We start from the raw sequence: 22,267 nt of genomic DNA, 5'->3' as shown, positions 1-22,267 counted from the left end.
GGATGAAATCCAAGTTAACCCTACCAACGATCTATTCCAGCAGATTTGAAGAGAACTTTCTTAAGAGTAGCGTGGTGACTTCGGATCGTCGATCCGGCGAATAATGGACCCAAAATCTTAGAGAGAAGGAAGAGGGGATGAATAGGATAGAGAACCACTGCTTTGTTTAAAAAATCTGCGTTGAAATCCGAGTTTAGGGCTATTTATACACTTGCCCTCATCGACGAGTCACGTTACTTCGTTGACGAGAACATGAAGGGAGTACGTCGATAAACGCTTATTCCTTATCGACGAAATTTAGAGCTGAAAATAATCCCTCGGTATCTACTCGTCGACAAGACGCGTGTTCCCGTGGACGATCCCATCAAGCGTGTCTGTTGAATTACTAATTACAATTTCCTTTATCTCCTCCTTCTATTATTTAATTAATATAATTTATAAAAAGATGTAAGATTTGAGTTAAAAATTATAGAGCAAAATTGTTCAAATGGATAAAAAGAAAGTGTAATTTGATTGAATCATTGTCCTCATCCAAGAACTCCAATAAAAAAAAAAAGTGAAAGATATCACACATGCTAATGATGACAAAATTGACATTCATTTGAGGCACAAATTGACAAACAGACACGTGCACTTGACAGAACCTCACGTGATGGTAAGTAGGAATGCTTTAATTCAATATTGCCTCTATTGAATAACAGAATATTAGTTATTGTTTCCAAGTGTGCATGTATAATCCATGCCCTAGAATTTTTATTTACCTTAAAGGTGTATTTAGGTTCAGAATTTTATTTAGAAAAAAATTAAAAAATAATTATATTTTTGTGTATTTTACTCTCTATGCTAAATATTATTAAAAATAAAAATTCAGTATACTATAATTAAAAATTAAAATGTTAGTAATGTATAAAATTAAATATTTATTGATTAAATATTTTATTTTCTCTTGTTTTTTTTTTGAATTAAACATGAAAAATTTAACTTTTTCAATTTTTGTTTCTTTTATCAAGGACTCATTTAGAAGAGAAAAAAAAAAAAGAAACTTTATTTTTCATTACATATTTTTCTCTATATGATTAAAATTTTATTTTAAATATGATTAAAAATGGAGAAAATTAATAATAATAATGTGTAAAATTTAAATATTTATTTATTAATTTTATATATTTTTTATTTTTACTAATAAGCAAACATAACAAAAACAAATTTCTTCTTATTTTTCTTTACTTTACTTAATATTTTTTGAATTTCAAATTGAGTCTTTATCATTTATTTAGAGAGTGTAATGGACCAAGTTTGTCTTGAGGGTAAAAAATTAAGTTACAAAGTTTGTTGCATAGAATATAATTATATTTTTAATTATTACTGGACCAACTAAAATTTAAAAAAATTTAAAATTACTATCTTAATGAAAGCTTTATCTGTTCATTTTTCTTTATTTTATTACAGTAAAAGTTAATAACAAGTCAAAACAGAAAGACTATAAAAGGGGCAAACAGCCTTGTCATAAAATTATAATTTTATCGTGTAAGTTTTAAATGCACATTTTTGTTAAGTAAAATATTAATTAATTTATAATATTAATATTTCGTCCTTGTGTAGTATGTACGGCTTGGCGCAGTGGTCCAGGCGATCGCGATGGTGGGGAAGCTTTTGAAATTTCCCAGTACCAGTTGCAGTGGAGCATCCTTCGCTGTCCTCCCCTTCCCATTGCTACAATCAGTAGACAAACATTGTAGTCTTTCTTATATGCAAGTCTCTCCCTCCGTTCTCCGGCCCTACAGTCTCGGCGCTCCGAGATACACAGAGCGAGACGATGATGATGCTTCATCATTTGCAGAGCTCGCGGCCATGGATTCCACCTCCACGCTTACAGCTCAGTCGGATGGCTTCGTCCAAGAGGTTGACTCTTTCCTGCCTTTTACCTCTCGTTTCAATTCAAAGGAAAGCGTGAAAAGTGCTTTTCTTGCTATTGACGCCCGCAGATTGTAATGCCTTATCTTTTTTGCTTTCCGAACCGAGAAAAGTGTTGCCAAAATGCTCGCCTGTCGCTGTCTTTTCCTTTTGTCTTTTGACCTTTGGATACTGCTCAAGCTTAGTTTGATTTCTTCAGATGCTCTCTCTTTTCGGAAATATGGGGGGTGAGAAAGAAAAACGGTTTGAAAATGCTCACGAAATCAAGCCGTTTCCTTGGACATTTTCTTTTCTTTTGATTTCATTCGTTCTTTCTAAAATCCAAAACGGGGATTTCGGTTTAACATTTGAATTTAGTGGACCCTAATTACATGAACATTGGTGTTTTAGAAGCTCATGACTGAGAGTTCAATAAAAAACGCGAACCTTAATTATTTGCAAGACTCACGTTATCCAATCTATTGGCGCTGGATTATTCTGAACCATGACTAGATTCCTATTTGTCAATTGATTCTGAGAGGGTGCTGGTTTCTAGTTCCGGGTGTACGTTCGTGCATGCGGCCAAAGATGGATTAGATTTGTGCAAATGATTCCTTTTGCTCTGGTCACAGCTGCTGCCAAATGGATTCCTAACATGTTCATGTTAATCTGGCGTTTGAGTGATCAAGATGTGAAGGGTGCTGCACCCTTTTATGTTCGTTTTAAGTGGAGCTAGGCTTTTTGATCAGCATTGGAAGGTAAATAAGTTAAGGCAAAAGGCGCGGACCTCATGAGGTTTGGCAAAAAGACTAAGACCTCCTGGTTTGAAATATCCACATTTCATAAATCCCACAAGCCTCTCCTATATTTGACTTTTAACACACTTATACCCCTAAAAATTTTGTCTTTTTGGCAAATATAAGAGAAGATCAGTGTCTTTTTGGTAAATCTTAAGAGAAATCTATGAAATTTTTGAAATTTCAAAGGAGGTCCTTGGAATTTTTAAAATTTTTGGGGAGGTCCTTATCTTTTTGCCAAACTTTAGGAGTAGTTAGTGTCTTTTACTCATTAAATTATCGGCTGTAATTATAGTGGGGGCTGTAGTGTTGGATGGAACAGCAGTCTCGTGATGCATTGTTTGAATGACATAATTTATGAAGTGTGGATGATGCTACTTTTGCTAATGACCGATAAAAGTTGGATTATTCTATTGAAAATAGGTAAGCTTGACTTAAGAATCCTTCATGAGCACCCTCAACAACAATAATGACACTATGAAAGCCAATTGGAGATTGCAGTGGAAACCATTCAAGCTGTTGGCTATGCTTTTCTTTGGTCTAGAGTTGCTTTAGAGTTTTGAGTAGATGTAGGTTATAGCATAGCTCTGCGTAGAGATGGGAGAGTGTTTTCACCTCTTTTTCATTTTGAGATGGTGATATTGTCTGTTCCAATTTTTGTATAGGAGTTCACAAAACAACAACAACAACAACACCAAAACCAAGCCTTAGTCCCACTAGGTGGGGTCGGCTATATGAATCTTTTTTCGCCAATTTATGCGATCATGGACAATTTCTTTTGATTGATTTAAAGATATTAAATCCTTACTCACTATCTCCTCCCAAGTTATTTTAGGTCTACCCCTACCTCTTCTTCTGCCCCTCATAGTAACTAAATCACTTTTCCTCACAGGTGCACTATGTGGCCTACGTTGCAAGTGTCCTTACCATCTGAGTCGTCCCTCCCTTATCTTATCTTTTATAGGAGTTACACCTAACTTACCACGAATATGTTCATTCCTTATCTTTCAATGTTATACCACTCATCCATCTAAGCATTCTCATCTCGGCAATTTTTACTTTTTGGATATTATGTTTCTTTGTTGCCCGACATTCTGATCCATATAGCATAGCTGGTCTTATAGCTGTCCTATAAAACTTTCCTTTCAATTTTAAGGGAATTCTACGATCACAGAGCACACTTGAAACACTTTTCTATTTTACCCAACCTGCTTTAACTCTATGCATTACATCATCTTCAATTTTTCCTTGAGCTTGCATAATAGATCCAAGGTATCGAAATCTACAAGTGCTATTTATTTCTTCATCAAGTTTAACTTTGTTTCCAATATTCCTTCTATCATTACTAAAATTACATTTCATATATTCTGTCTTATTTCTACTTATCCTAAAGCTTCTAGATTCGAGATTCGAAAGGTTCTCTCCATAATTCTAACTCAGCCTCTACTCCATCCCTAGTTTCGTCAATTAATACAATATCATTTGCAAACAACATACACCATGGAATCTCCTTTTGAATACTCTTAGTCAATTGGTCCATCACTAAAGCAAAAAGATAAGGACTCAAAGCAGATCCTTGATGTACACCTATGGTAATTGGAAATTCTCTAGTTTCTCCATCTATAGTCCTTACACTAGTCATTACTCCATCGTACATATCCTTAATGACATCGGTATACCTACTACATACACCCTTTTTTTTTTTTCTAAAACCCACCATAGAACTTCCCTAGGTATCCTATCATATGCTTTCTCAAGGTCAATAAATATCATATGCAAGTCCCTCTTCTTTTCCCTAAACTTTTCCATTAAACTTCTTAAAAGATAAATAGCTTCTGTGGTAGATCTCTCAGGCATAAAACCAAATTGATTTTCTGAGTTCTTCGTTTTTAACCTTAATCTTTGTTCAACTACCCTTTCCCATAGTTTCATCGTATGACTCATAAGTTTAATTCCCCGATAGTTATTATAATTTTGAATATCTCCTTTATTTTTGTATTTAGGTATTAAAGCGCTTTTCCTCCATTCATCTGACATTTTATTAGTTTGTACAATTGTATTAAATAAATTAGTTAACCATATAATTCCGTTATCACCTAAGCATTTCCAAACTTCAATTGAGATGTTATCTGGTCCCATAACTTTCCCATTTTTCATCTTTTTTAATGCAGACTTAACTTCATTAACTCTAATTTCACAACACAGGATATTGAAATATTTTAAGAATTTTTGATGCAGTGGCATATTGTTGTTAAAAGTAATTTATTCTCTATTTAGAATTTCGACTCTCCTTGGTTTTATGCCCCTCTTTACTTCCTCTGCCAGCAAGGGTGAAAATCATTTTTGAATCCTGATGGAGTCCAGTTTGAGAGCTCCAATTTCCTCCAAATTTGTTGCCCAATTTTTTTTTTTTTAAATATAAACCTTTTCCTGTTGTTTTATCAATCCGGAACATGGCTATCAAAAATCTCAATGGTAGACTATTTTTCTTTATATCCCTGGTGCATATGTGCTCTGTATTCATTTACTAATCTCCTATAACTATTTGTACAAGATGGTAAGATGTTGGTTGGATTTGCTCTTGGCTCTGTCTTTATGATATAATGAATTGTTAATTGTGGAAGTTTTGGAATGGTAAGATCAAATTAGATCTATATTTCCTTTGCAGTGCTTTTGCCTTGCATGGAAGAGAGAAGGGGTTTTATGAGGGAACAATGACAGAAATTCAAATTTTAAATAGTATAATTTTTTGTTTCTGGTGTTCTCATGGTGTTCATGCAGCAATTTCAGAGAGCTTGTAGGTTGCCTAGTTGATTCTCAAACTCATTACCTATCATATAAGTTTTTCCCCTTAAAAATGGGTCTTTGGTGCTGCAGAAGTTCCCCTTGTGAGGCTTTTATTGCCAGCAAGTTTTAATACCATCTTTATTGTATAGCAGTGTATAGGAAATTAAAATGCATATGCTGGTATTGAATCTGCTTATCACTATGTTTCACATCCTATATATTAGGAAAAAAAAAAAGAAGATTTGAGCAATTTTATGTTTAATAAGGTTGTCCTAAATGCCATGGGATAGATAGAGCTGTATGATTTTAACGCTGACATGTTCATTTTCAGAAAACAAATCCCATGCTTCTATTGGTGGATCCATTCTCCCGCTTTAAGTGCACATGCATTTATAGTACATAATGGAGGTAAGCTTTTCACTATCTATACTAGATCATATTGAATGAATATATCTGCTCAATTCTTGTTATAGCGTATCCTTAGTGCAAGCTTGAAATAGGATCATGTTAATCTTTAATTTACTAAATCATTAAATTGCTATATCACATGAATTTATTTGACATGATTATGAGACATTAGTGGGAAGAGAGGTGCAAATACTTTGTTAGATATGTTTTAAATAGCTCTAGATAAAGTTGAGGCAATTCAAAACAAAGCCTTGGAACCTATAGGAAGAATGAATCAGATAACATCGATAAATGTTGTTGGTCTACCTGTGTGTGGACATATTCAAACATTTGCTTCATTGAGAAACCTAGGCCTTGTTTAAGGCCCGTAGGGTTATTAGGAAGGAGATCGATTGTTTCCATTTCTTTTCATGCTTGTGGTTGATATTTTGAGTAGGATGATTGGTACAAGGGTGGGTAGGAATTTAGAGTAGAGGATTAGGGTGGGGAACGAGGAGTTATCTATGTCTGTATTTTCTTATCTGATGATATGGATGGTTTTCTTAATGTGTCAGTTATCTTGCTTAGTTTTGAGAAGGTGTCTAGTTAGAGATGAATCTGTCTAAAAGTGGGATTGTAGGCATTAATGTAGATTCTATGGTCTTTTTAATTATGCTATGGTGGCAGGGCGTAGTATTTTTAGTTGACCTCTTAGGTGTTCATTTGGGCAGTAATCCTACTCATGGGTGGATCTACATTCAATTCAGTGTGAGCAATTGTTCCCAGTGACTTGTCATAGATTTCAAAAATATTTATTCTTTGATAATTAGTTTTGTTTTATTATTGCCTCCGCTCAAAAAGATAACATGAGGGTCAAATTAAACTTTTTGAACATTTCATGTTTCTTTAAAAAATTTTAAAATTTGAAAGAGCAAAGCTTAGATTTATCATTTAAGGGGAGGTTATTCATTGAGGCCGTGATGATATGTTACATATACATGTAATAAGGCCTATGAATCCTTGAAAGACGTGAACAAACTAAACAATATAAACTATATGATGCCACTTTACAAGAATGTAATCACTTTTAGCTTCTTTAAATTTGCACACATGAGCTGTTCACTTGGGGTGTAATAATTGATGGATTATGTTATATTAGATGATATGCTATTTCCTTTATTGGAAAATATTTTTGAATTTTGGGTAAAATTGCATGCACTTCATTGTAAAATATAACTCTGTGTGTATGTGTGTGTGGGATGAAATTTTATTTATTCGCTTGTCCTACTTTCTTATTTTAAATTTTAACAACAGAATAATGATGAATAAAATTGATGCATATAATAGCTTGTTGTCATTAAGAATGTTTTTAAAACAACTAAATGTGAATACAATTGTCAAGTATAGGTCATTGCCTCCATTGATGGAAGGTTTTGGATCTAGCACTAACCATTCTGCCTTTCTTTTTTTGATCTGGTGCTTAAGGAAGTGTCAGGAACATGGATGGAGTGGGCTTTCTTCACATTAGCGGGCTGGATTACATTTATGTAGGCTTGTCTCTCTTCTATCCCATTGTATTATTTGTTTTTCTCTTGGATTATTATGAAAGTGGCTCCTATGTTAGAGAAGTTAATGAGAGAATTAGCGGTCTAGGGTGGGGGAAGAATATAAGAGATAATCTTGTGAATTGGGAGCTAGGTTGCAAGCATACGTGAGACATTTGGGTAATTTGGTGTTTGATAACATCTCCTTAGTGGGAAATTGTTATAGGCATTCCTATAGGATGTACTCCCTTTTGGCATAAGGTAATTTATAGTAAATATGGGCTTCAAAAAAATTGGTGGGAGTTCCTAGAAATTTGTTTTTTGCATCTCTCATATGTTTTTCCCCATGTGTGAGAAGTGTGATAATGGGGAGATAATTGTTTTTGGGAGGATCATTGGATTGGGGATGCTCATTTGGTTCAAGCTTTTCTTCTTCTCCTTCAATTGTCTAGTCTCCAAAATGCTTCCATTCTAGAATTTTTCCTTACCTATAGGAGCCTGGCTTCATGAGGGCATGCCTTGGATCAATGTGTTAGGATTCTTGAATCAATTGGGATTTCTATGTTATGATTCCCAAATCAATTGAGATTCTATTTTTGTCATGATTATTTAATGTTCGTTAGGACTCCTAAATCAATTGGGATTTGTAATTAATACGATTCTCAAATCAATTGAGATTCTGTTTCATGATAGGATTATTTAACGTTTGTTAGGATTCCCAAATCAATTAGGATTCGAGGGAATATTTTACCGTCCTAATAGGAGCAAGTTTCTTTACCATATATATATATATATATATATATGTACACATATATATGTAACCCATATAGGGCTTTTCCATTCAACCAATGAAGCAATAACATAATTTGTGGCTTTTGGCTAATTTGGAGGCAAATCCCCTCAAAGGGATCAAACCCTATTTCTCTTACTATTTTCTCTTTCATTAAGGTGCTTTTAGCTTCTTGTTTCATTTGAGCTTAAGCAGCAACAAGATTTTCCTTGAGGAGTTGAAGCACTTTGTCTCGATCATGTAACACCTTGTCAACTTGTTCAACTCTAGATGATCTAGCTGAATACGTAGCAAGAACAAGAGGAGTTCAACCATAAACAACCTCGAATGGAGTCAACTTGATGGAGAAATGATAAGTGGTATTATACCGCCATTCTGCCCATGGGAGCCATCGCATGCAATCCTTTGGTTTGTCGCTAGCAAAGCAACGAAGATAAGTCTCCAAGCACCTGTTAACAACTTCAATTTACCCATCTGATTGTGGATGATATGTAGTGCTCATATTCAATTGTGTTGCTTGCAAACAGTTGCTGGTAAAGATTTTGTCACAATCACTGACAATGGATTGAGGGATTCCATTCAACTTGACAATATTCTCAATAAAAGTGCGAGCAACACTTATAGCAGTATAAGGGTGAGTTATGGCACAAAAATGAGCATATTTTGTGAGACCGTCCACAATAACAAAACTAGTAGACTTACCATGAGAAGATGGTAGTCCCTCAATGAAATCTATGGAGATAACAGTCTAAGCTTCTTTGGGTAGGAAGAGGCTGTAGAAAGCCTAGAATTGCCATGGTTTCCCTTTTTGTTGTTGACAAACATAACATTTTGAAACAAACTTTTTGATTTCACCCTTCATTCCCTTCCAGTAAAATGTTTGAGAAATGCACTTTCAGATTCTAAGAAAATTAGAGCGACTTGAAGTCGGTGACGTGTGTAATTCTTGCAGTATGGTTTGCTTGTGGGCTGAATTTGGCACTAATAAAATCCTCCCTTTATATAGTAAGTTTAAAGAATCTCAAAAGTAAGGAGAGACTGAAGTTGGCTCTTTTTGTAACTTTTGGATAATACCTCTAGTCTCTGGATTTTACCACCATTCCTTCCTAATTGGTTCAAGAGTAGTACATGCAGGTATAGAAATAGCGATAAGTTCAACTCGTTCAGGAAGTTGTGAGAGTGCATCTGCCACGACATTCTTGGTCCCTTTCTTGTAAATAATCTTGTAGTCATAGAGAACGACTTAGTAACCCACTTTTTTTGTTCCATGGAAGAGATTCGTTGCTGTAAAAAGAACTTCAGGCTTTTGTGATCAGTTCGGATTTGGAAATGTCAACCAATTAAATATGGTCTCCACTTTGTAATTGCATGCACAATGGCTGGCATCTCTTTGTCATAATTGGACATGCCGATGTGGGATGGAGAAAAAGCCTTACTTGTAAAAGTGATGGGGTGTTTGTCTTGCATTAAAACTGCACCAATGCCAACTCTTAATCCATCAGACTCAATGATGAACACCTTGTTAATAGTTGGCAAGGCAAGAACAGGTGTGGTGGACATTGTGTGCTTAAGCTTGACAAAGGCTTGTTCAACTTCCTTACTCCATTTGAATGCATCCTTTTTTTAGTAGAGCGGTTAATGGAGCGCTAATCTTTCCACAATCCTTAAAACTTGCGGTAGTAATCATTCAACCCCAAATATCTGCATAGCATTTTTATTGTTTGTGGAATAGGCCAGTTTGTCGTCACTTGTATTTTAGAAGGGTCAATTGAAACACCTTCTTTGGAAACAACATGCCCAAGGTATTCCATATGCGGTCGAGCAAAACTGCATTTAGATTTCTTGACAAACAGATGATGCTCACAAAGAGTGGTGAGTATAGTTCGCAAATGACCTGAATGATCTTCAACTCTTTAAGAGATGAGCTATATATTAGGATTTCATCAAAAAACATGAGAACAAACTTACATAGGTAATGTCAGAAAATGTCATTCATGAGATTTTGGAAGGTCGAAGGTGCATTGGTTAAACCAAAAGGCATAACCAAGAACTTGTAATGGCCATCGTGAGTTCTAAATGTAGTTTTCTGAATGTCATCCTTGTGTACCCAAAACAGGTGATGGCCTGATCTCAAGTCGAGTTTGGTGAACTGTTGGGCACCTCCCAACACATCTAACAATTCTTCCACAATAGGGATAGGATATTTATCCTTCACAATGTTCTTGTTCAGTGCTAGATAATCAACACGCATCCGCCAAGAGCCATCCTTCTTCTTCACCAATAAGACAAGAGAAGAATATGAACTGACACTTGGTTGAATTATGCCAGCATCTAACATTTCTTGCACTATCTTTTTCTGTTTCTGCTTTCGAAAAATAAGGATAGCGATAAGGATGAACATTAGTAGGAACACTACTTGGCAATAGAGGAATATGGTGATCATGTGTTTGCTGAGGTGGCAATCCCTGTGGCTCTGCAAATGGGTTAGAAAATTTTGAAATAATAGATCTAGCCCTTCATCCTGTCCAAATTGATGTTGTAACTCCTTTGATACTCCAAGTTGTATCAAACAGCCATGTTGTTCCTTTTTAAGGAGCTTCTCCATATGATGACTTGAAACTGTAGTGATATTACCACAATGGCTGCCTTTAAGAGTCACTCTCTGGCCATTCATGGCGAACTTCATAACCAGTTTAGAAAAATTCCAACCTATATCACCTAAAGTCATTAACCATTCAATGCCCCTAACCACTTAATAGTTGTTTAGTCATAGCAAAAAGAAATCAACATATAACTGTGATTTTGCATAGTAAGTTTAAACTTCAGACACATACTCTGACATGTCAAGGTCCTTCCATTTGCAACCTTCACATCAAATTTTTCACATTGCTCCACAGGATATGCTAGCTGTTTAGCAATTTTAGTGTCCAAGAAATTTTTAGTGCTACTTGTATCAATTAAGATAGTAACAGGTTGGCATTTTAGAAAGCCACTAGTTTTTGTGGTTTGAGGATTAGCATAACCAAATAAAGCATGAATTGAAGAAGTGATAGATTCATCATTATCATTAGATTTCATGCCTTTCTGATCTGAATAAGGGGGGGCATCCTCAACCTCTTCAGGCGCCTCCATTGGTCCAATAATTAAGAGTCGTCCTTCTTTGCAACGATGCCCTCTATGCCACTTTTCATCACAATGCTAGGACAAGTCTTTTGTCATTCGCTCTCGGCAGGGGGATTGCACGGAGTAGGTGGTGTGATAGTGCTACTGACATTTTGTTTGCTAATGGTCTTGTTAGAGTGACATCGTTCTTCTCCCAACTCCTCTTCTTCTAATCGTGCAAAGGAAATTGCAACAATCATAGTTCATGGCCGACGCACCTTGACCTCACGCCGAATATCAAGTAGGAGACCTTCAATAGAAGTATTGACAAGTTGGCTTTTGTTCCAATCTTTAGTCTTGTTTGATAGCCACTCAAATTGTGTCTGATACTCCAAGATAGTGCTAGTTTGGCATATTTCTCCATCTATATTCTCATATTTTGTAGGTTCAGATCGGACAAGTACTCCAAAAACAAATTTTGCCCATGAAGGCATTCCATAACGAGCTTCAAACCAGTCATACCATTCAATAGCTCCACCATCTAGACTGATAGAAGCAATCTCAACTTTAGGTATTTCTGGAGTGTGGTGAAAGCGAAAGTATTTTTCAGCCCTAGAAACCCAATAGGTAGTGTCATTACTGTCCCATTGAGGAAATTCCACCTTCATCACGCTCTCCTTGGTAACCTCCTTCATGTGTGTATGAGGGCTCCCTACGATTATTTGATGTAGGCATCATCTTTTCTCTCTTTATGGGATGATGTAATGAGTAGTTTAAAGAGCGATGCTTGGATCTCTTTAAATTGAGACTTAAACATATTGTTAAGTTCATCCTTTAGCCTAGCTTCCATCTGGGACTCCGCTGAATTTTCCGAGGCCATTGCGTATGAGTGAAGATCAAGAATTCCAAGATCTTGCTTTTGTTGGCAGGTTAACAACATCCACAAAAACGCTGACTTTGATTCCAAATGATAAGACCCTGGGGTTTTATCGGGGAGAAATTGGGAAAATTTAAAGGGAAAATAGTACGAGAAATAGGGTTTGATCACTTCAAGGGGATCTGCCTCCAAATTATATTATTGCTTGATTGAATGGAAAAGCCCCGTAGGGTTTTATATATATATATGTAGAGAGAGAAAGAGCACTTACTCCTATTAGGATTGTAAAATATTCCCTCGAGTCCTAATTGATTTGGGAATCCTAAAAAACATTAAATAATCCTATCCAATAGAATCTCAATTGATTTGGGAATCATATTAATTAGAAATCCCAATTGATTTGGGAATCCTAACAAACATTAAATAAACCTAAGATTAAATGAAATCCCAATTGATTTGGGAATCATAACACATTAATTAGATATCCAAATTGACTTGGGAATCCTAACAGTTTGACCTCCTTCAACTTAGCCTTGTCCTTAAGGCCGAGCAGCAATTTGGGAATCATAACACATTAATTAGAAATCCCAATTGATTTGGGAATCCTAACACAACAGTAAGGTTGCTCCTTTGTGATCGGTTGGTCATGGGTTCGAATTCAAGGAAAGAAACTTTCTGCGTAAAAGTAGGGGTAAGGCTGTATACACTGTGACGACCCTCCCCCACCTTCGCAAAGCAGGGAGCTCTGTGGCCCAAGGACACCCATAGGACTTAGGAGCGCGACTTCATAAAATTTTTACATTTATTAGGTATATGGATGAGAGGGAGGTGAATGATTGTTCTTTTGTTGACTTTTTGGGTTCTTTTCATTGTTACTTTGGGGTGGGGTGGGGTGACTTGTGAGAAATTTTTACTTCCAAGTCTTTCTTCACTCTTTTGATTCATGTTTCTAGTGCTTCTCCTTTTTGCATCTTTTATTTGGAAGGCCGAGATCCCCTCTAAAATTGAGGCTTTTACTAGGACAGCAATCCTTAATAGAATCAATACTATTGGTTTGCTTGAACAAGAAGGCTAATTACTGTCACCTTATGTCCGCGTGCTCTGTTTTGGGAGTGGGAAAACTTGCTTGTGTATTTTTGCATTGTTCTTTTTCTTCGCATATGCTGAATAACTTTTTTGTTATTTTTGAGGAACATTTGGTTTGTTCTCCTTTGAAGAGTTTATATCTGATGTGATTCATTCAGAGGTTTTAGGAATAAGGAGGGGAAGGCCGTTGGTAAAAATGTTCAATTTTCTGCAACAATTTGTTATGTTGGAACATCAATGCTACAATCTTCAAGGGTTCTAATTCTCCGGCAAGTCTGGTGTGGAGTAGGTTGCCCTTTATTGAATTGCTTTGCTGCTCAGCCAATGATTTTTCAGGGGAGTATCTTTGAGGGACATGTAGAGGAACTGGAGAGTTTTGCTTCATTAGTTTTATTAGATTACCACTTTACCTAAAAACTTAAGCTGTTGGGTTGTAGGCCAACAATGTATGTCGAGCTTTAACATTCCCCTGCACTTGCAGCCGGATAGCACGTGGAGAGATAACACATGATGGATAATACCCATCACAGGGAATACAATAATTTTTTAAACACCACATAATAAATGCGGGCAATTAGACTAGAACCTAGGACCTCCTGACAACCAGCTTTGATACCATGCTTGATTACCACTTTACCTAAAAGCTTAAACTGTTAAGTTGTGGGCCAACAATGTATATCAAGCTTTAACAAGTCTTTAGTGTTGTTGTTTTAGCCTTTTGTTTTTATGTTTGTCAGGAGGATGCCCTTGCCCTCCCCGTTGTGTCTTCTTTCTTCTCTTGATAAATTTCCTTGTTTATCCCAAAAACACATACAACACACTTGATGCCCCTGCACCTTGAATGGCTCTACGTTTTGAAAAGAAAAAAAGAGGAAAAAGGTCTTTTTTTTCCCCTTCCTGTTTCACTAGCTATGTTTATGCCACATCATCCCCAAGAAGAACTTAAAATTGTGCCCAATGTTCATAATGGGCTGCTTTTATTTTGAATTAATTAATTCTCTTTTTTATCTGTCAAATGCTCTTATCATACACCATTTGAGCTGCATTCCCAGATCTGATTGTGGCTTCGTCATTCACCTCCCGATGCTGTGATCCATGATCTGTTGGCTGATAGTTTTCCTGGCATTCCTGCTCTATTCTACTATTTTGAAGGCCAAGGTTCCCCCAAAAATAAAGGCTTTCACTTGGTTGGTTGTGCCTAACAAGATAAATACTAATAACTTGATGCAAATTAGGAGACCTTTGAAGGCCCTGTCTCCTGATGTATGTGCGCTCTGTTACAAGAACTCTGAGACAGCTTCACATCTTCGTTTTTGTTAGATTTACCACTTTACGTAAAAGCTTAAGCTGTTAGGTTGTGGGCCAACAATTTATATTAAGCTTTAACACTCTCCCGCATGTGCAGCTCAACAGCACGTGGAGAGATAAACACATGATTGATAACACCCATTATAGGGAATACAATAATTTTTAAACTCCACACAATAAACATGGGCAACAAGACGAGAACCCAAGACCTACTGGTGACCAGCTTTGATAGCATGTCAGATTACCACTTTACTTAAAAGCTTAAGCTGTTAGGTTGTGGACCAATAATGTATATCAAGCTTTTAACATTTTGCAATGTGTATTTGCTTGGAGGATTTGGAATATGCATTTTAGTATTATGGGAGAGTACTGGGTTTGTCCTTCTTTGGTGGAAGACTTGTTAGCCATCTCTTTCATAGGCTGGCAGCTTTATGGAAGTGTGGTTTATTTGCGGTTTTATGGGGAATATGGATGGAACATAATGCTCAGATATTTTCTGGTAAAAAATTAAATTGAATGTTGCTTTGGGAAAAATTCAGTACTTGGCCTCGCTGTGGTGTGTTGGTTATGGATTTTTCAGAGGGGCAAGCTTGCAGGAAACATGCTGACTTGATATCTCTTCTCTCTTTGTTGTTTTCATTTGTTTGTTTTTGGATTGTCATGTCATGGTCACCATTGCTCTTGATATCAGCTAGTTTTTTATGCCTCTTTGTTTACTTAGAATTTATGATGTCAAAATTGAGTTTTTTTTCAATGCAAGGTAAAACACACACAAAGAGCTGTAACAGCATGGGAAAAATCAAGGTAATTGCAAGAATAGAATACCATACCGCACTGACATCAGAAAGGGCCTATATCTTGGAGGGAACCCCCCACACACAGAGAGAGGAGGAGTGAGGATGGCTTAGGTTTTATTACTGTGACAGCTAGATCTCTAGGCTGCCACTCTAATTGCAAGTGGTTTTATATTTTATGAGAGACCCAAGCATATCCAGATTGATTACTTTTTGATTTGTTACTGTTAAAGTTTAATATACATTGTTGGTCCGCAATCTAACAACTTAAGGGGCCGTTTGGAATCACTTTTAGAAATTTTGAAAACGAAAATAAAAAATGAAACTGAAAATCAAAAACAAAAACTAAAAACTGAAAACTGTCAACCTATTTGGTTCTATCACTAAAACTGAAGACAAAAACTGAAAACCTGTTTGGTTGTTTGTTTTCAGTTTTTTCTTAATCTAAAAAATGAAAAACAAAACCTATTTCATTGTTTGTTTTCAATTTTTCAATCTAATTTACGTTAATTGGAATAATATAGTAGATCTAATTTTAACAAAACAAGAAAAATATAATCCACATTAAAATCCATATGAACCAGCAGAAAGTTCCATTAATTGCAATAAACAATAAATTTTGATGGATCAAAACAAAAGTAATAAACTGACAGGCTGGAGTCAATGCAGGTCTAATTTAGATCTACATTTAACATTAGTTGAAATAATCTAATGTAGATCTAATTTACATTAATTGGAATAATCTAGTAGATCTAATTTTAACAAAATAAAAATTAAATTCAAATTAAAATCCACATGAACCAGAAGATAGTTCCATTAATTGCTGCTGCGGGCTGCTGCGGCTACTATGAATGAAGGGGAAGTTGCTGCTCCTGGTGTTCATCTTGCTCAAGAGAGCTGCTGCAGGCTGCTGCAGCTGCTATGGCTGCTGCGAGCGAAGGGCTCTTAGAAGCTCTGGATAAATAAAACAGAGGAAGGCAGTGGGTACCTGCTATGAACTAAGGGGTTCTTGGAAGCACTAGTGGGAAACAAACAATAAGGAAAAAAATGCACAAAAACGCACGGGTTGGGAATCAAACCCGGGACCCTTCATGAGTGTTTTTAACAAATCACCGCCTCTCCCTGTTGCGCAATGAACTGAAAACCATTTTTGTGATTTTTGGTTTTTACCAAGGGAAACGGTTTCCTTTGGGGGCCTCCAGGGAAAACAAGACCAAACATGTTTTTGAGCTTCGTTTTTGCGTGCGGAAAAAACACAAACAGAAAACCAGAAACAACAATGATACAAAATGCACCCTAAGCTTTTAGATAAAGTGGTAATCAAACATGGTATTAGAGCTGAGGCCCTGGGTTCTAGTGTGATTGCACATCTTTATTTTCTGGTGGTTAAATATTATCTTGTTTTCTGTAATGGGTGTCAGTTATTGTTTGTTTCTCTCTCCATGTGCAATTGGACTACATGTGCAGGGGGAGTGTTAAAACTTGAAATACATTGTTGGCCTACAACCTAACAACTTAAGCTTTTAGGTAAAGTGGTATCTAACAGGCACCTTTATCTTTATATGGCTTCCTCGTTGCCTTATTTTGCTGATCAAAAAAATTTTTGCTGTCTATGCTTTAGCTTGTCGACCTCTTCATGATTGTTTATATGCTTTTTTATTTTTACCATGACTTTAAGAGGAAAATGTTTTTATGCACGCACTCACAGTAGTACATATAATGTACAATGCCCATCTTTTTTTACTGTATTACATATTTGTGTGGGCTTTACCCTTGTTCATATAAATTGTCCTACTTTTAGTGTACAGCTGGTGAAAGTTCTCTTGTTCTTTGTATTTTCAAATTAGAATGAATTTTGATAATGTTTTGCTAGGTAAAGTGGAGGCCAGTTCTCAAAGCACCTTGAATCACAGTTTGTTTAGGATGGGCCAACAACATTTCCCTCAGGTGAGGCATTACGGAAAGACATTTGGAACAATACTAACTTTAAAAAATAGGCATCCTAGCTGAAGGACTGAAAAATTGTAGTGTTAATCCACTTCAATACAAATATAAATGGCTTATTTCCCTAATTTCACTCTCCATGTTTGTATAATGTTTTTAGTTTTGCAGATGTGGTAGTTTTGCTGCTTATCTCAGAAGCACCCCAAAAAAAATAGTAAAATGATAGACGAAGCTAAGGAAGTGATAGCTTTTGTGGGGATATTTCTGCGACATATTTCAGTTAGGCAGGGTGGGATTGTGGGAATACTCAATTGAGGCCAATTTCTAGCTTTGTAATTGGGTCATAAGGAATCTTGAGCACATGGTTTGTCATCCATCTCTGTAGAATGGGACTTGCATCAATGTGATTCATTAGGATACAGTACTTCATGTGCCCTTGGAGTCACTTAAATCACCTGATGAAGATTTTTGACACTGTTCAGAATGCATATCTGAATGGATTCTTAGATTTTAGAAGGATAGCAATTTCCTACTAAAAGGGATACCATGATATTGAGATTGAGGTGTTTCATTGAGACTTGTGTCTACCTTCATACATGGACTGATTTGCCCTTTTCTATTCTTCAGGGGCATTGTAACTATTGTTATTATTTAGGTTCATATGTTCTTGAGCAATGTTCTCCTCTGTGCATGTTATCTTCATTCTGTTTGCACTAAACTCGGGTTTCATGTGGAAATAAATATACACCTGAAAATCTAATATGATGAAAATGAATAAATAAAACATGTCCTCCGTTACAACAATCTCAGTCAACATGATTAGAGCACAGAGGCTTTGGTGTTTATCAAGGTCAAATTATAAGTAGGTTGGAAATTTGGGGAATAAGTTAATTAGTTAAACTGGAAGTGACTCACACTGCAAACAACACCACAGCTTTAACCCTCTATTTGTGTCCTGATGGAAAGCAAGATTGCATGTGATGGGAGGAATGAGAAATAAAAGAGAGATACTTAAATTATTTTTATCTATTTCGAGTTTCCAAGATTGCTAATTTATGTTTCTGATAATACTTTAGAAATTGGTGAATTTGAACGGAACATTGGCTGAGGACGCTGAGAAGTACGTGGAATTAGGAATTTTGTAGGGACAAACTTTTTGAGAAGTTGAAAAGAACTGCACACAGACACAGAGAAAGGAAAGAATGGTTCATCTAAAGTGGGTTCCATGGTTTCACATTGCAAAAACAGCCTCACTGTGTGTGGAGTATGTTTGTGTACATGAGACTGTCCTCTGTATATTCCTCATTGGTGAGAATCTTGTGCACTTGGCCGCCCTTTTTAATTTGATTAGAATTACATATAAAAGCACTAACACCAACCATTTTTAAGATAACAAAATATCTTAATTCAGAAAGGAATGGAAGAAGATACAGCCAGGAGGATAAGCCATCCACCAGACATATGCTAAATGGATTAAAACAATAAAATAAAAACAAGAAGAAAAAATAACAGTCAACCACAAAGCTCTCCAATCTCTTTTCATGTTCCTTGGAAAACCCTAAAAAAAATCATTTGTAGAACACCAAAGCAAAGCAAGGAAGAATACCTTAGTAAAGTTGGAGTGGCAGAACCCTTAAAAATTGTAGCCTGGCACAACCAAATATACCAAATTATCATAAAAATAGCATAATTCCAGAAATCCTTCCACTGTTGCGTCCTTTGCCTTGCCAAAGAATCTGAAGTGATAGATGACAATATAGACCCTTGAAAGAAGGCAGACAAACCCTTTGATCCTAGATGTGCTAGACAAATGGTCCCAAGTTAACCCATGAAAAGGGTACTGGACAAATGAAAACTAGTTGCTGACTCTAATAGCACATGCACTGAAGCACATATGGAGATAATGCTTTATTTGGCTGTCTCCTCCATAGAAAATTGTTAGTATTAAACTATTAATTCGATTAGGGGTTAAATGCACCTGTGGTCACTGAACTATTGACCAAGGTGATTGAGTTCACTAAACTTACTGTTCTTTTTTTGGTGCGCTAAGGTCACTCAACCACCAAATCATTGCAATTTCCCTCTTTCCATCCAATTTAAACGACCTTCGTCTCATATGCTGTTGTGGAAGTCATTTTTTTACATGCATGGCAGCATGGTCCTATCCTGGAAACGCCACTTCATTTTCATCCGAAAAAATATTTTATTTCAACTATTTATCATCTATTTTTAAAATAAACCCTAAAAGAACTTTCCCCTCCTCTCTCTTCTTCGCACCACCCCTTCCAGCAACCACTCACTTTGCAACCTTCCCTCCCAATCAGACCACCCACCATGTCATCACTCCCACAATGACCTGCTGCAGCGCCTCCACTTCATGTGCAGCTTTGGCAGCAAGATCCTGCCCAGGCCCCATGACAATCGGCTCCGCTATGTTGGTGGCAAGACTACCTCTCCTTCTTCAACAACTCTTGATTTCGGAGCTTTGGGGCCTTTTAAATTGGGGTTGGGACAGCTAGTTTGGTGCAGCTGTGTTTCCCTTGTGGTTACACAAAGTTAATTTGGAAAAGTATTTCCTAAGCGAATATTAAAACAGAAAGGCTGAGATTCTTGGCGACGTCATCGTCACTGTCAGTGTTGTCACTGTTCTCTTCCTCTGGTTCTTCTTGTACCCTCCTTAGATCCTCTTTTTGCCTTTTTTGTTGATTTTTTTCCTTTCTTTTTAATTGCATAAGTTTCACCAGATTCACCGTCTCTTTCCTCACTATAGCCGCTCTTCAACCATGTTTCCGATTTGCAAAAAATTCCAATCTGGCAAGACTTGCTGCTGCATTCCTTTGAGTTTCGTTCCTGAAACTTTCAGATTTACTTTTATTATGTAAATTAGGGCATACACGATGTCACATTTGGATCTTATAACAGGTAGATATTTATTCATGACAAGAAGACTGTGGCGGACGGCAGTGGTGGATTGGACGATAGGGGGAGGGGAGGAGGGGTCGTGGATGACAGCGAGTAGATTGGAACGCCAGTGGCAGCAACTCTTCATCACTCATTTTCTTGATTCTCATGGATAGTGAGTCAGCAACTTGAATTTCCACTCTCATTTGTGAATGTAAATCCTTTACATTTAGGGAGGCACCATAGATTAGGCTACTGTCAGTGAGAGAGAGAGAATGGAAGAGAAATTGGCAAAGTTAATTAAAATTCTGTGAAAGGTTTTCCTCCCTATTCCTCTTTTCGGCATTCTCTGTGGGCTTTTTGTTTGTTTTGGGGGGTGAGCTTGAGTAGAGAGAGAGAGAGAGAGGAAGTCTCCTCTGCTTCTACGTTTCAGCTTGCTAGATCCCATTGTTTTGCTTCTCCAAGGTGCTCCAAACCTCGTCCCCGGAGCTCAGAATTTAAGAGTTGTTGAAGATGGGATGGATGTGTTGCCGCCAAAATAGCGGAGCTGGTTGTCTTGGGGCCTAGGCAGGATCTTGCTGCTGAAACTGCACATGAAGTGGAGGCACACAGCAGGAGGGGTGGTACAAAGAAGAGGGGATGGGGAAGTTCTTTTAGGCTTTATATTAAAAATAAATAATTGACATAAAATATTTTTTTTGGGAGGAAATGATGTGGCGTTGCCAAGGTGGACCCAGGCTGCCATGCACACAAAAATGACTTCCACGTCAGCATATGTGATGGATGGTCGTTTGTATTGGACAGGGAGGGAAATTGCAACAATTTGATAGTTGATTGACTTTTCAATAGTTCAGTGACCACGTGTGTATTTAACCCTTCTATTAGGATACTTTCAAAAATGCATGAAAAAAAAAAACACATCTCCAACCAAAGATTCTTTCGAAATCGAACCCTCTCTCTGTTGCCAAATTTATACCTCACCGGATAAATAATGAAGAAAAAAAGAGGACAAACCTAAGAAGCAAATTTCCAGGTGTTCTCATGGACATGCCCTTGCTTCTCGACGATTCTAGTCAAGCCCATTTTACTACAGCCCTAAACCCTAAAGCTCATGCATATTTACTATAAATTATGGTTTGCCAACTGCATCAAGTTCTCTAGAACTAGGACCATCCTTCTCCCAGTTGGATTTTAGGCTTACAAACCACTTCCACCTGACTATGCCCAAAAATAAAAATCCTCACAACTTGGTCAAATTTGCAAGGTGTTCACAAAGAAGACAAACCTGAATTAGAATAGAATAGTCTGGCTACCTAAGATGACCAACTGCCTTTTAAGAACAGATTGTTTTTAAAAAAAATTGTACACTATTTGTTTCTGAATGTTATTGCTTGATATACATTGTTGGCGTCTTACATTCTTACCTAACAACTTAAACTTTTTAGGCCAAGCGCTGATGTTAATATCGTATCAATACTATGGTTGCCAAGAGGTCTTTGGTTCAATCTTGTTGTCTGTGTTTGTCTTCTATTTGTTTAATTATGCTATGTTGGATACATTTATTCCCTAATTGGATTTATTTATAATTTTTTTACCTCCAGGTGCAATCGGGAGTCATATGTTTGGTAGTGTTATCACTTGATATGTTATCTATATTGTTGGCCCAAAACCTAATAACTTGCTTTTAGGTAACTTAATTTTTCAATAATGGAATTAACTAACAAACAAGTACAAAGCATGTATTATTCATTTCTATCAATAAACAAGCATGATTCTAATGTCATTGAGCTTAATGGAGAACTCAACCGTCATAATTCTTGGTATGACTGGACCTCATAACTGATTATAAATTGATGCAAAAGTATTCTCATTATGAAAATTATGGACTGTGCTCCTGATAAAAAGGAAAACACATAGAGCATTCTCTATTGTTCTTGTAATTATAGTTGATTTCTCCATTATTTGTGTTGTGCTTATGTGCTTTGATATATAATGACTTATGATTTATTAAATTTGGTCAACATATCCATATTATTTATAAACTTATATGAGTTCAT

General features: G+C 36.5%; 1 protein-coding gene across 1 annotated transcript in view; it reads left to right on the top strand.

Annotated features, from left to right (window-relative positions):
* The first annotated feature begins 1,600 nt into the window (after positions 1-1,600).
* LOC131152386 (putative ion channel POLLUX-like 2) overlaps positions 1,601-22,267 on the top strand; it is a 92,479-nt gene continuing 71,812 nt past the window's right edge. The window contains exons 1-3 of the mRNA XM_058104239.1: positions 1,601-1,902; positions 5,809-5,885; positions 17,239-17,312. Of these exons, the coding sequence (XP_057960222.1) occupies positions 1,817-1,902; positions 5,809-5,885; positions 17,239-17,312 (237 nt within the window). The 5' untranslated portion in view covers positions 1,601-1,816. The remainder of the gene's footprint in view (positions 1,903-5,808; positions 5,886-17,238; positions 17,313-22,267) is intronic.

This window comes from Malania oleifera, chromosome 3 (assembly GCF_029873635.1).
Source record: "Malania oleifera isolate guangnan ecotype guangnan chromosome 3, ASM2987363v1, whole genome shotgun sequence".
NCBI lineage: Eukaryota > Viridiplantae > Streptophyta > Magnoliopsida > Santalales > Ximeniaceae > Malania > Malania oleifera.
Note: the sequence above shows the minus strand (reverse complement) of the source record. Positions and strands in the feature narration are given on the sequence as shown.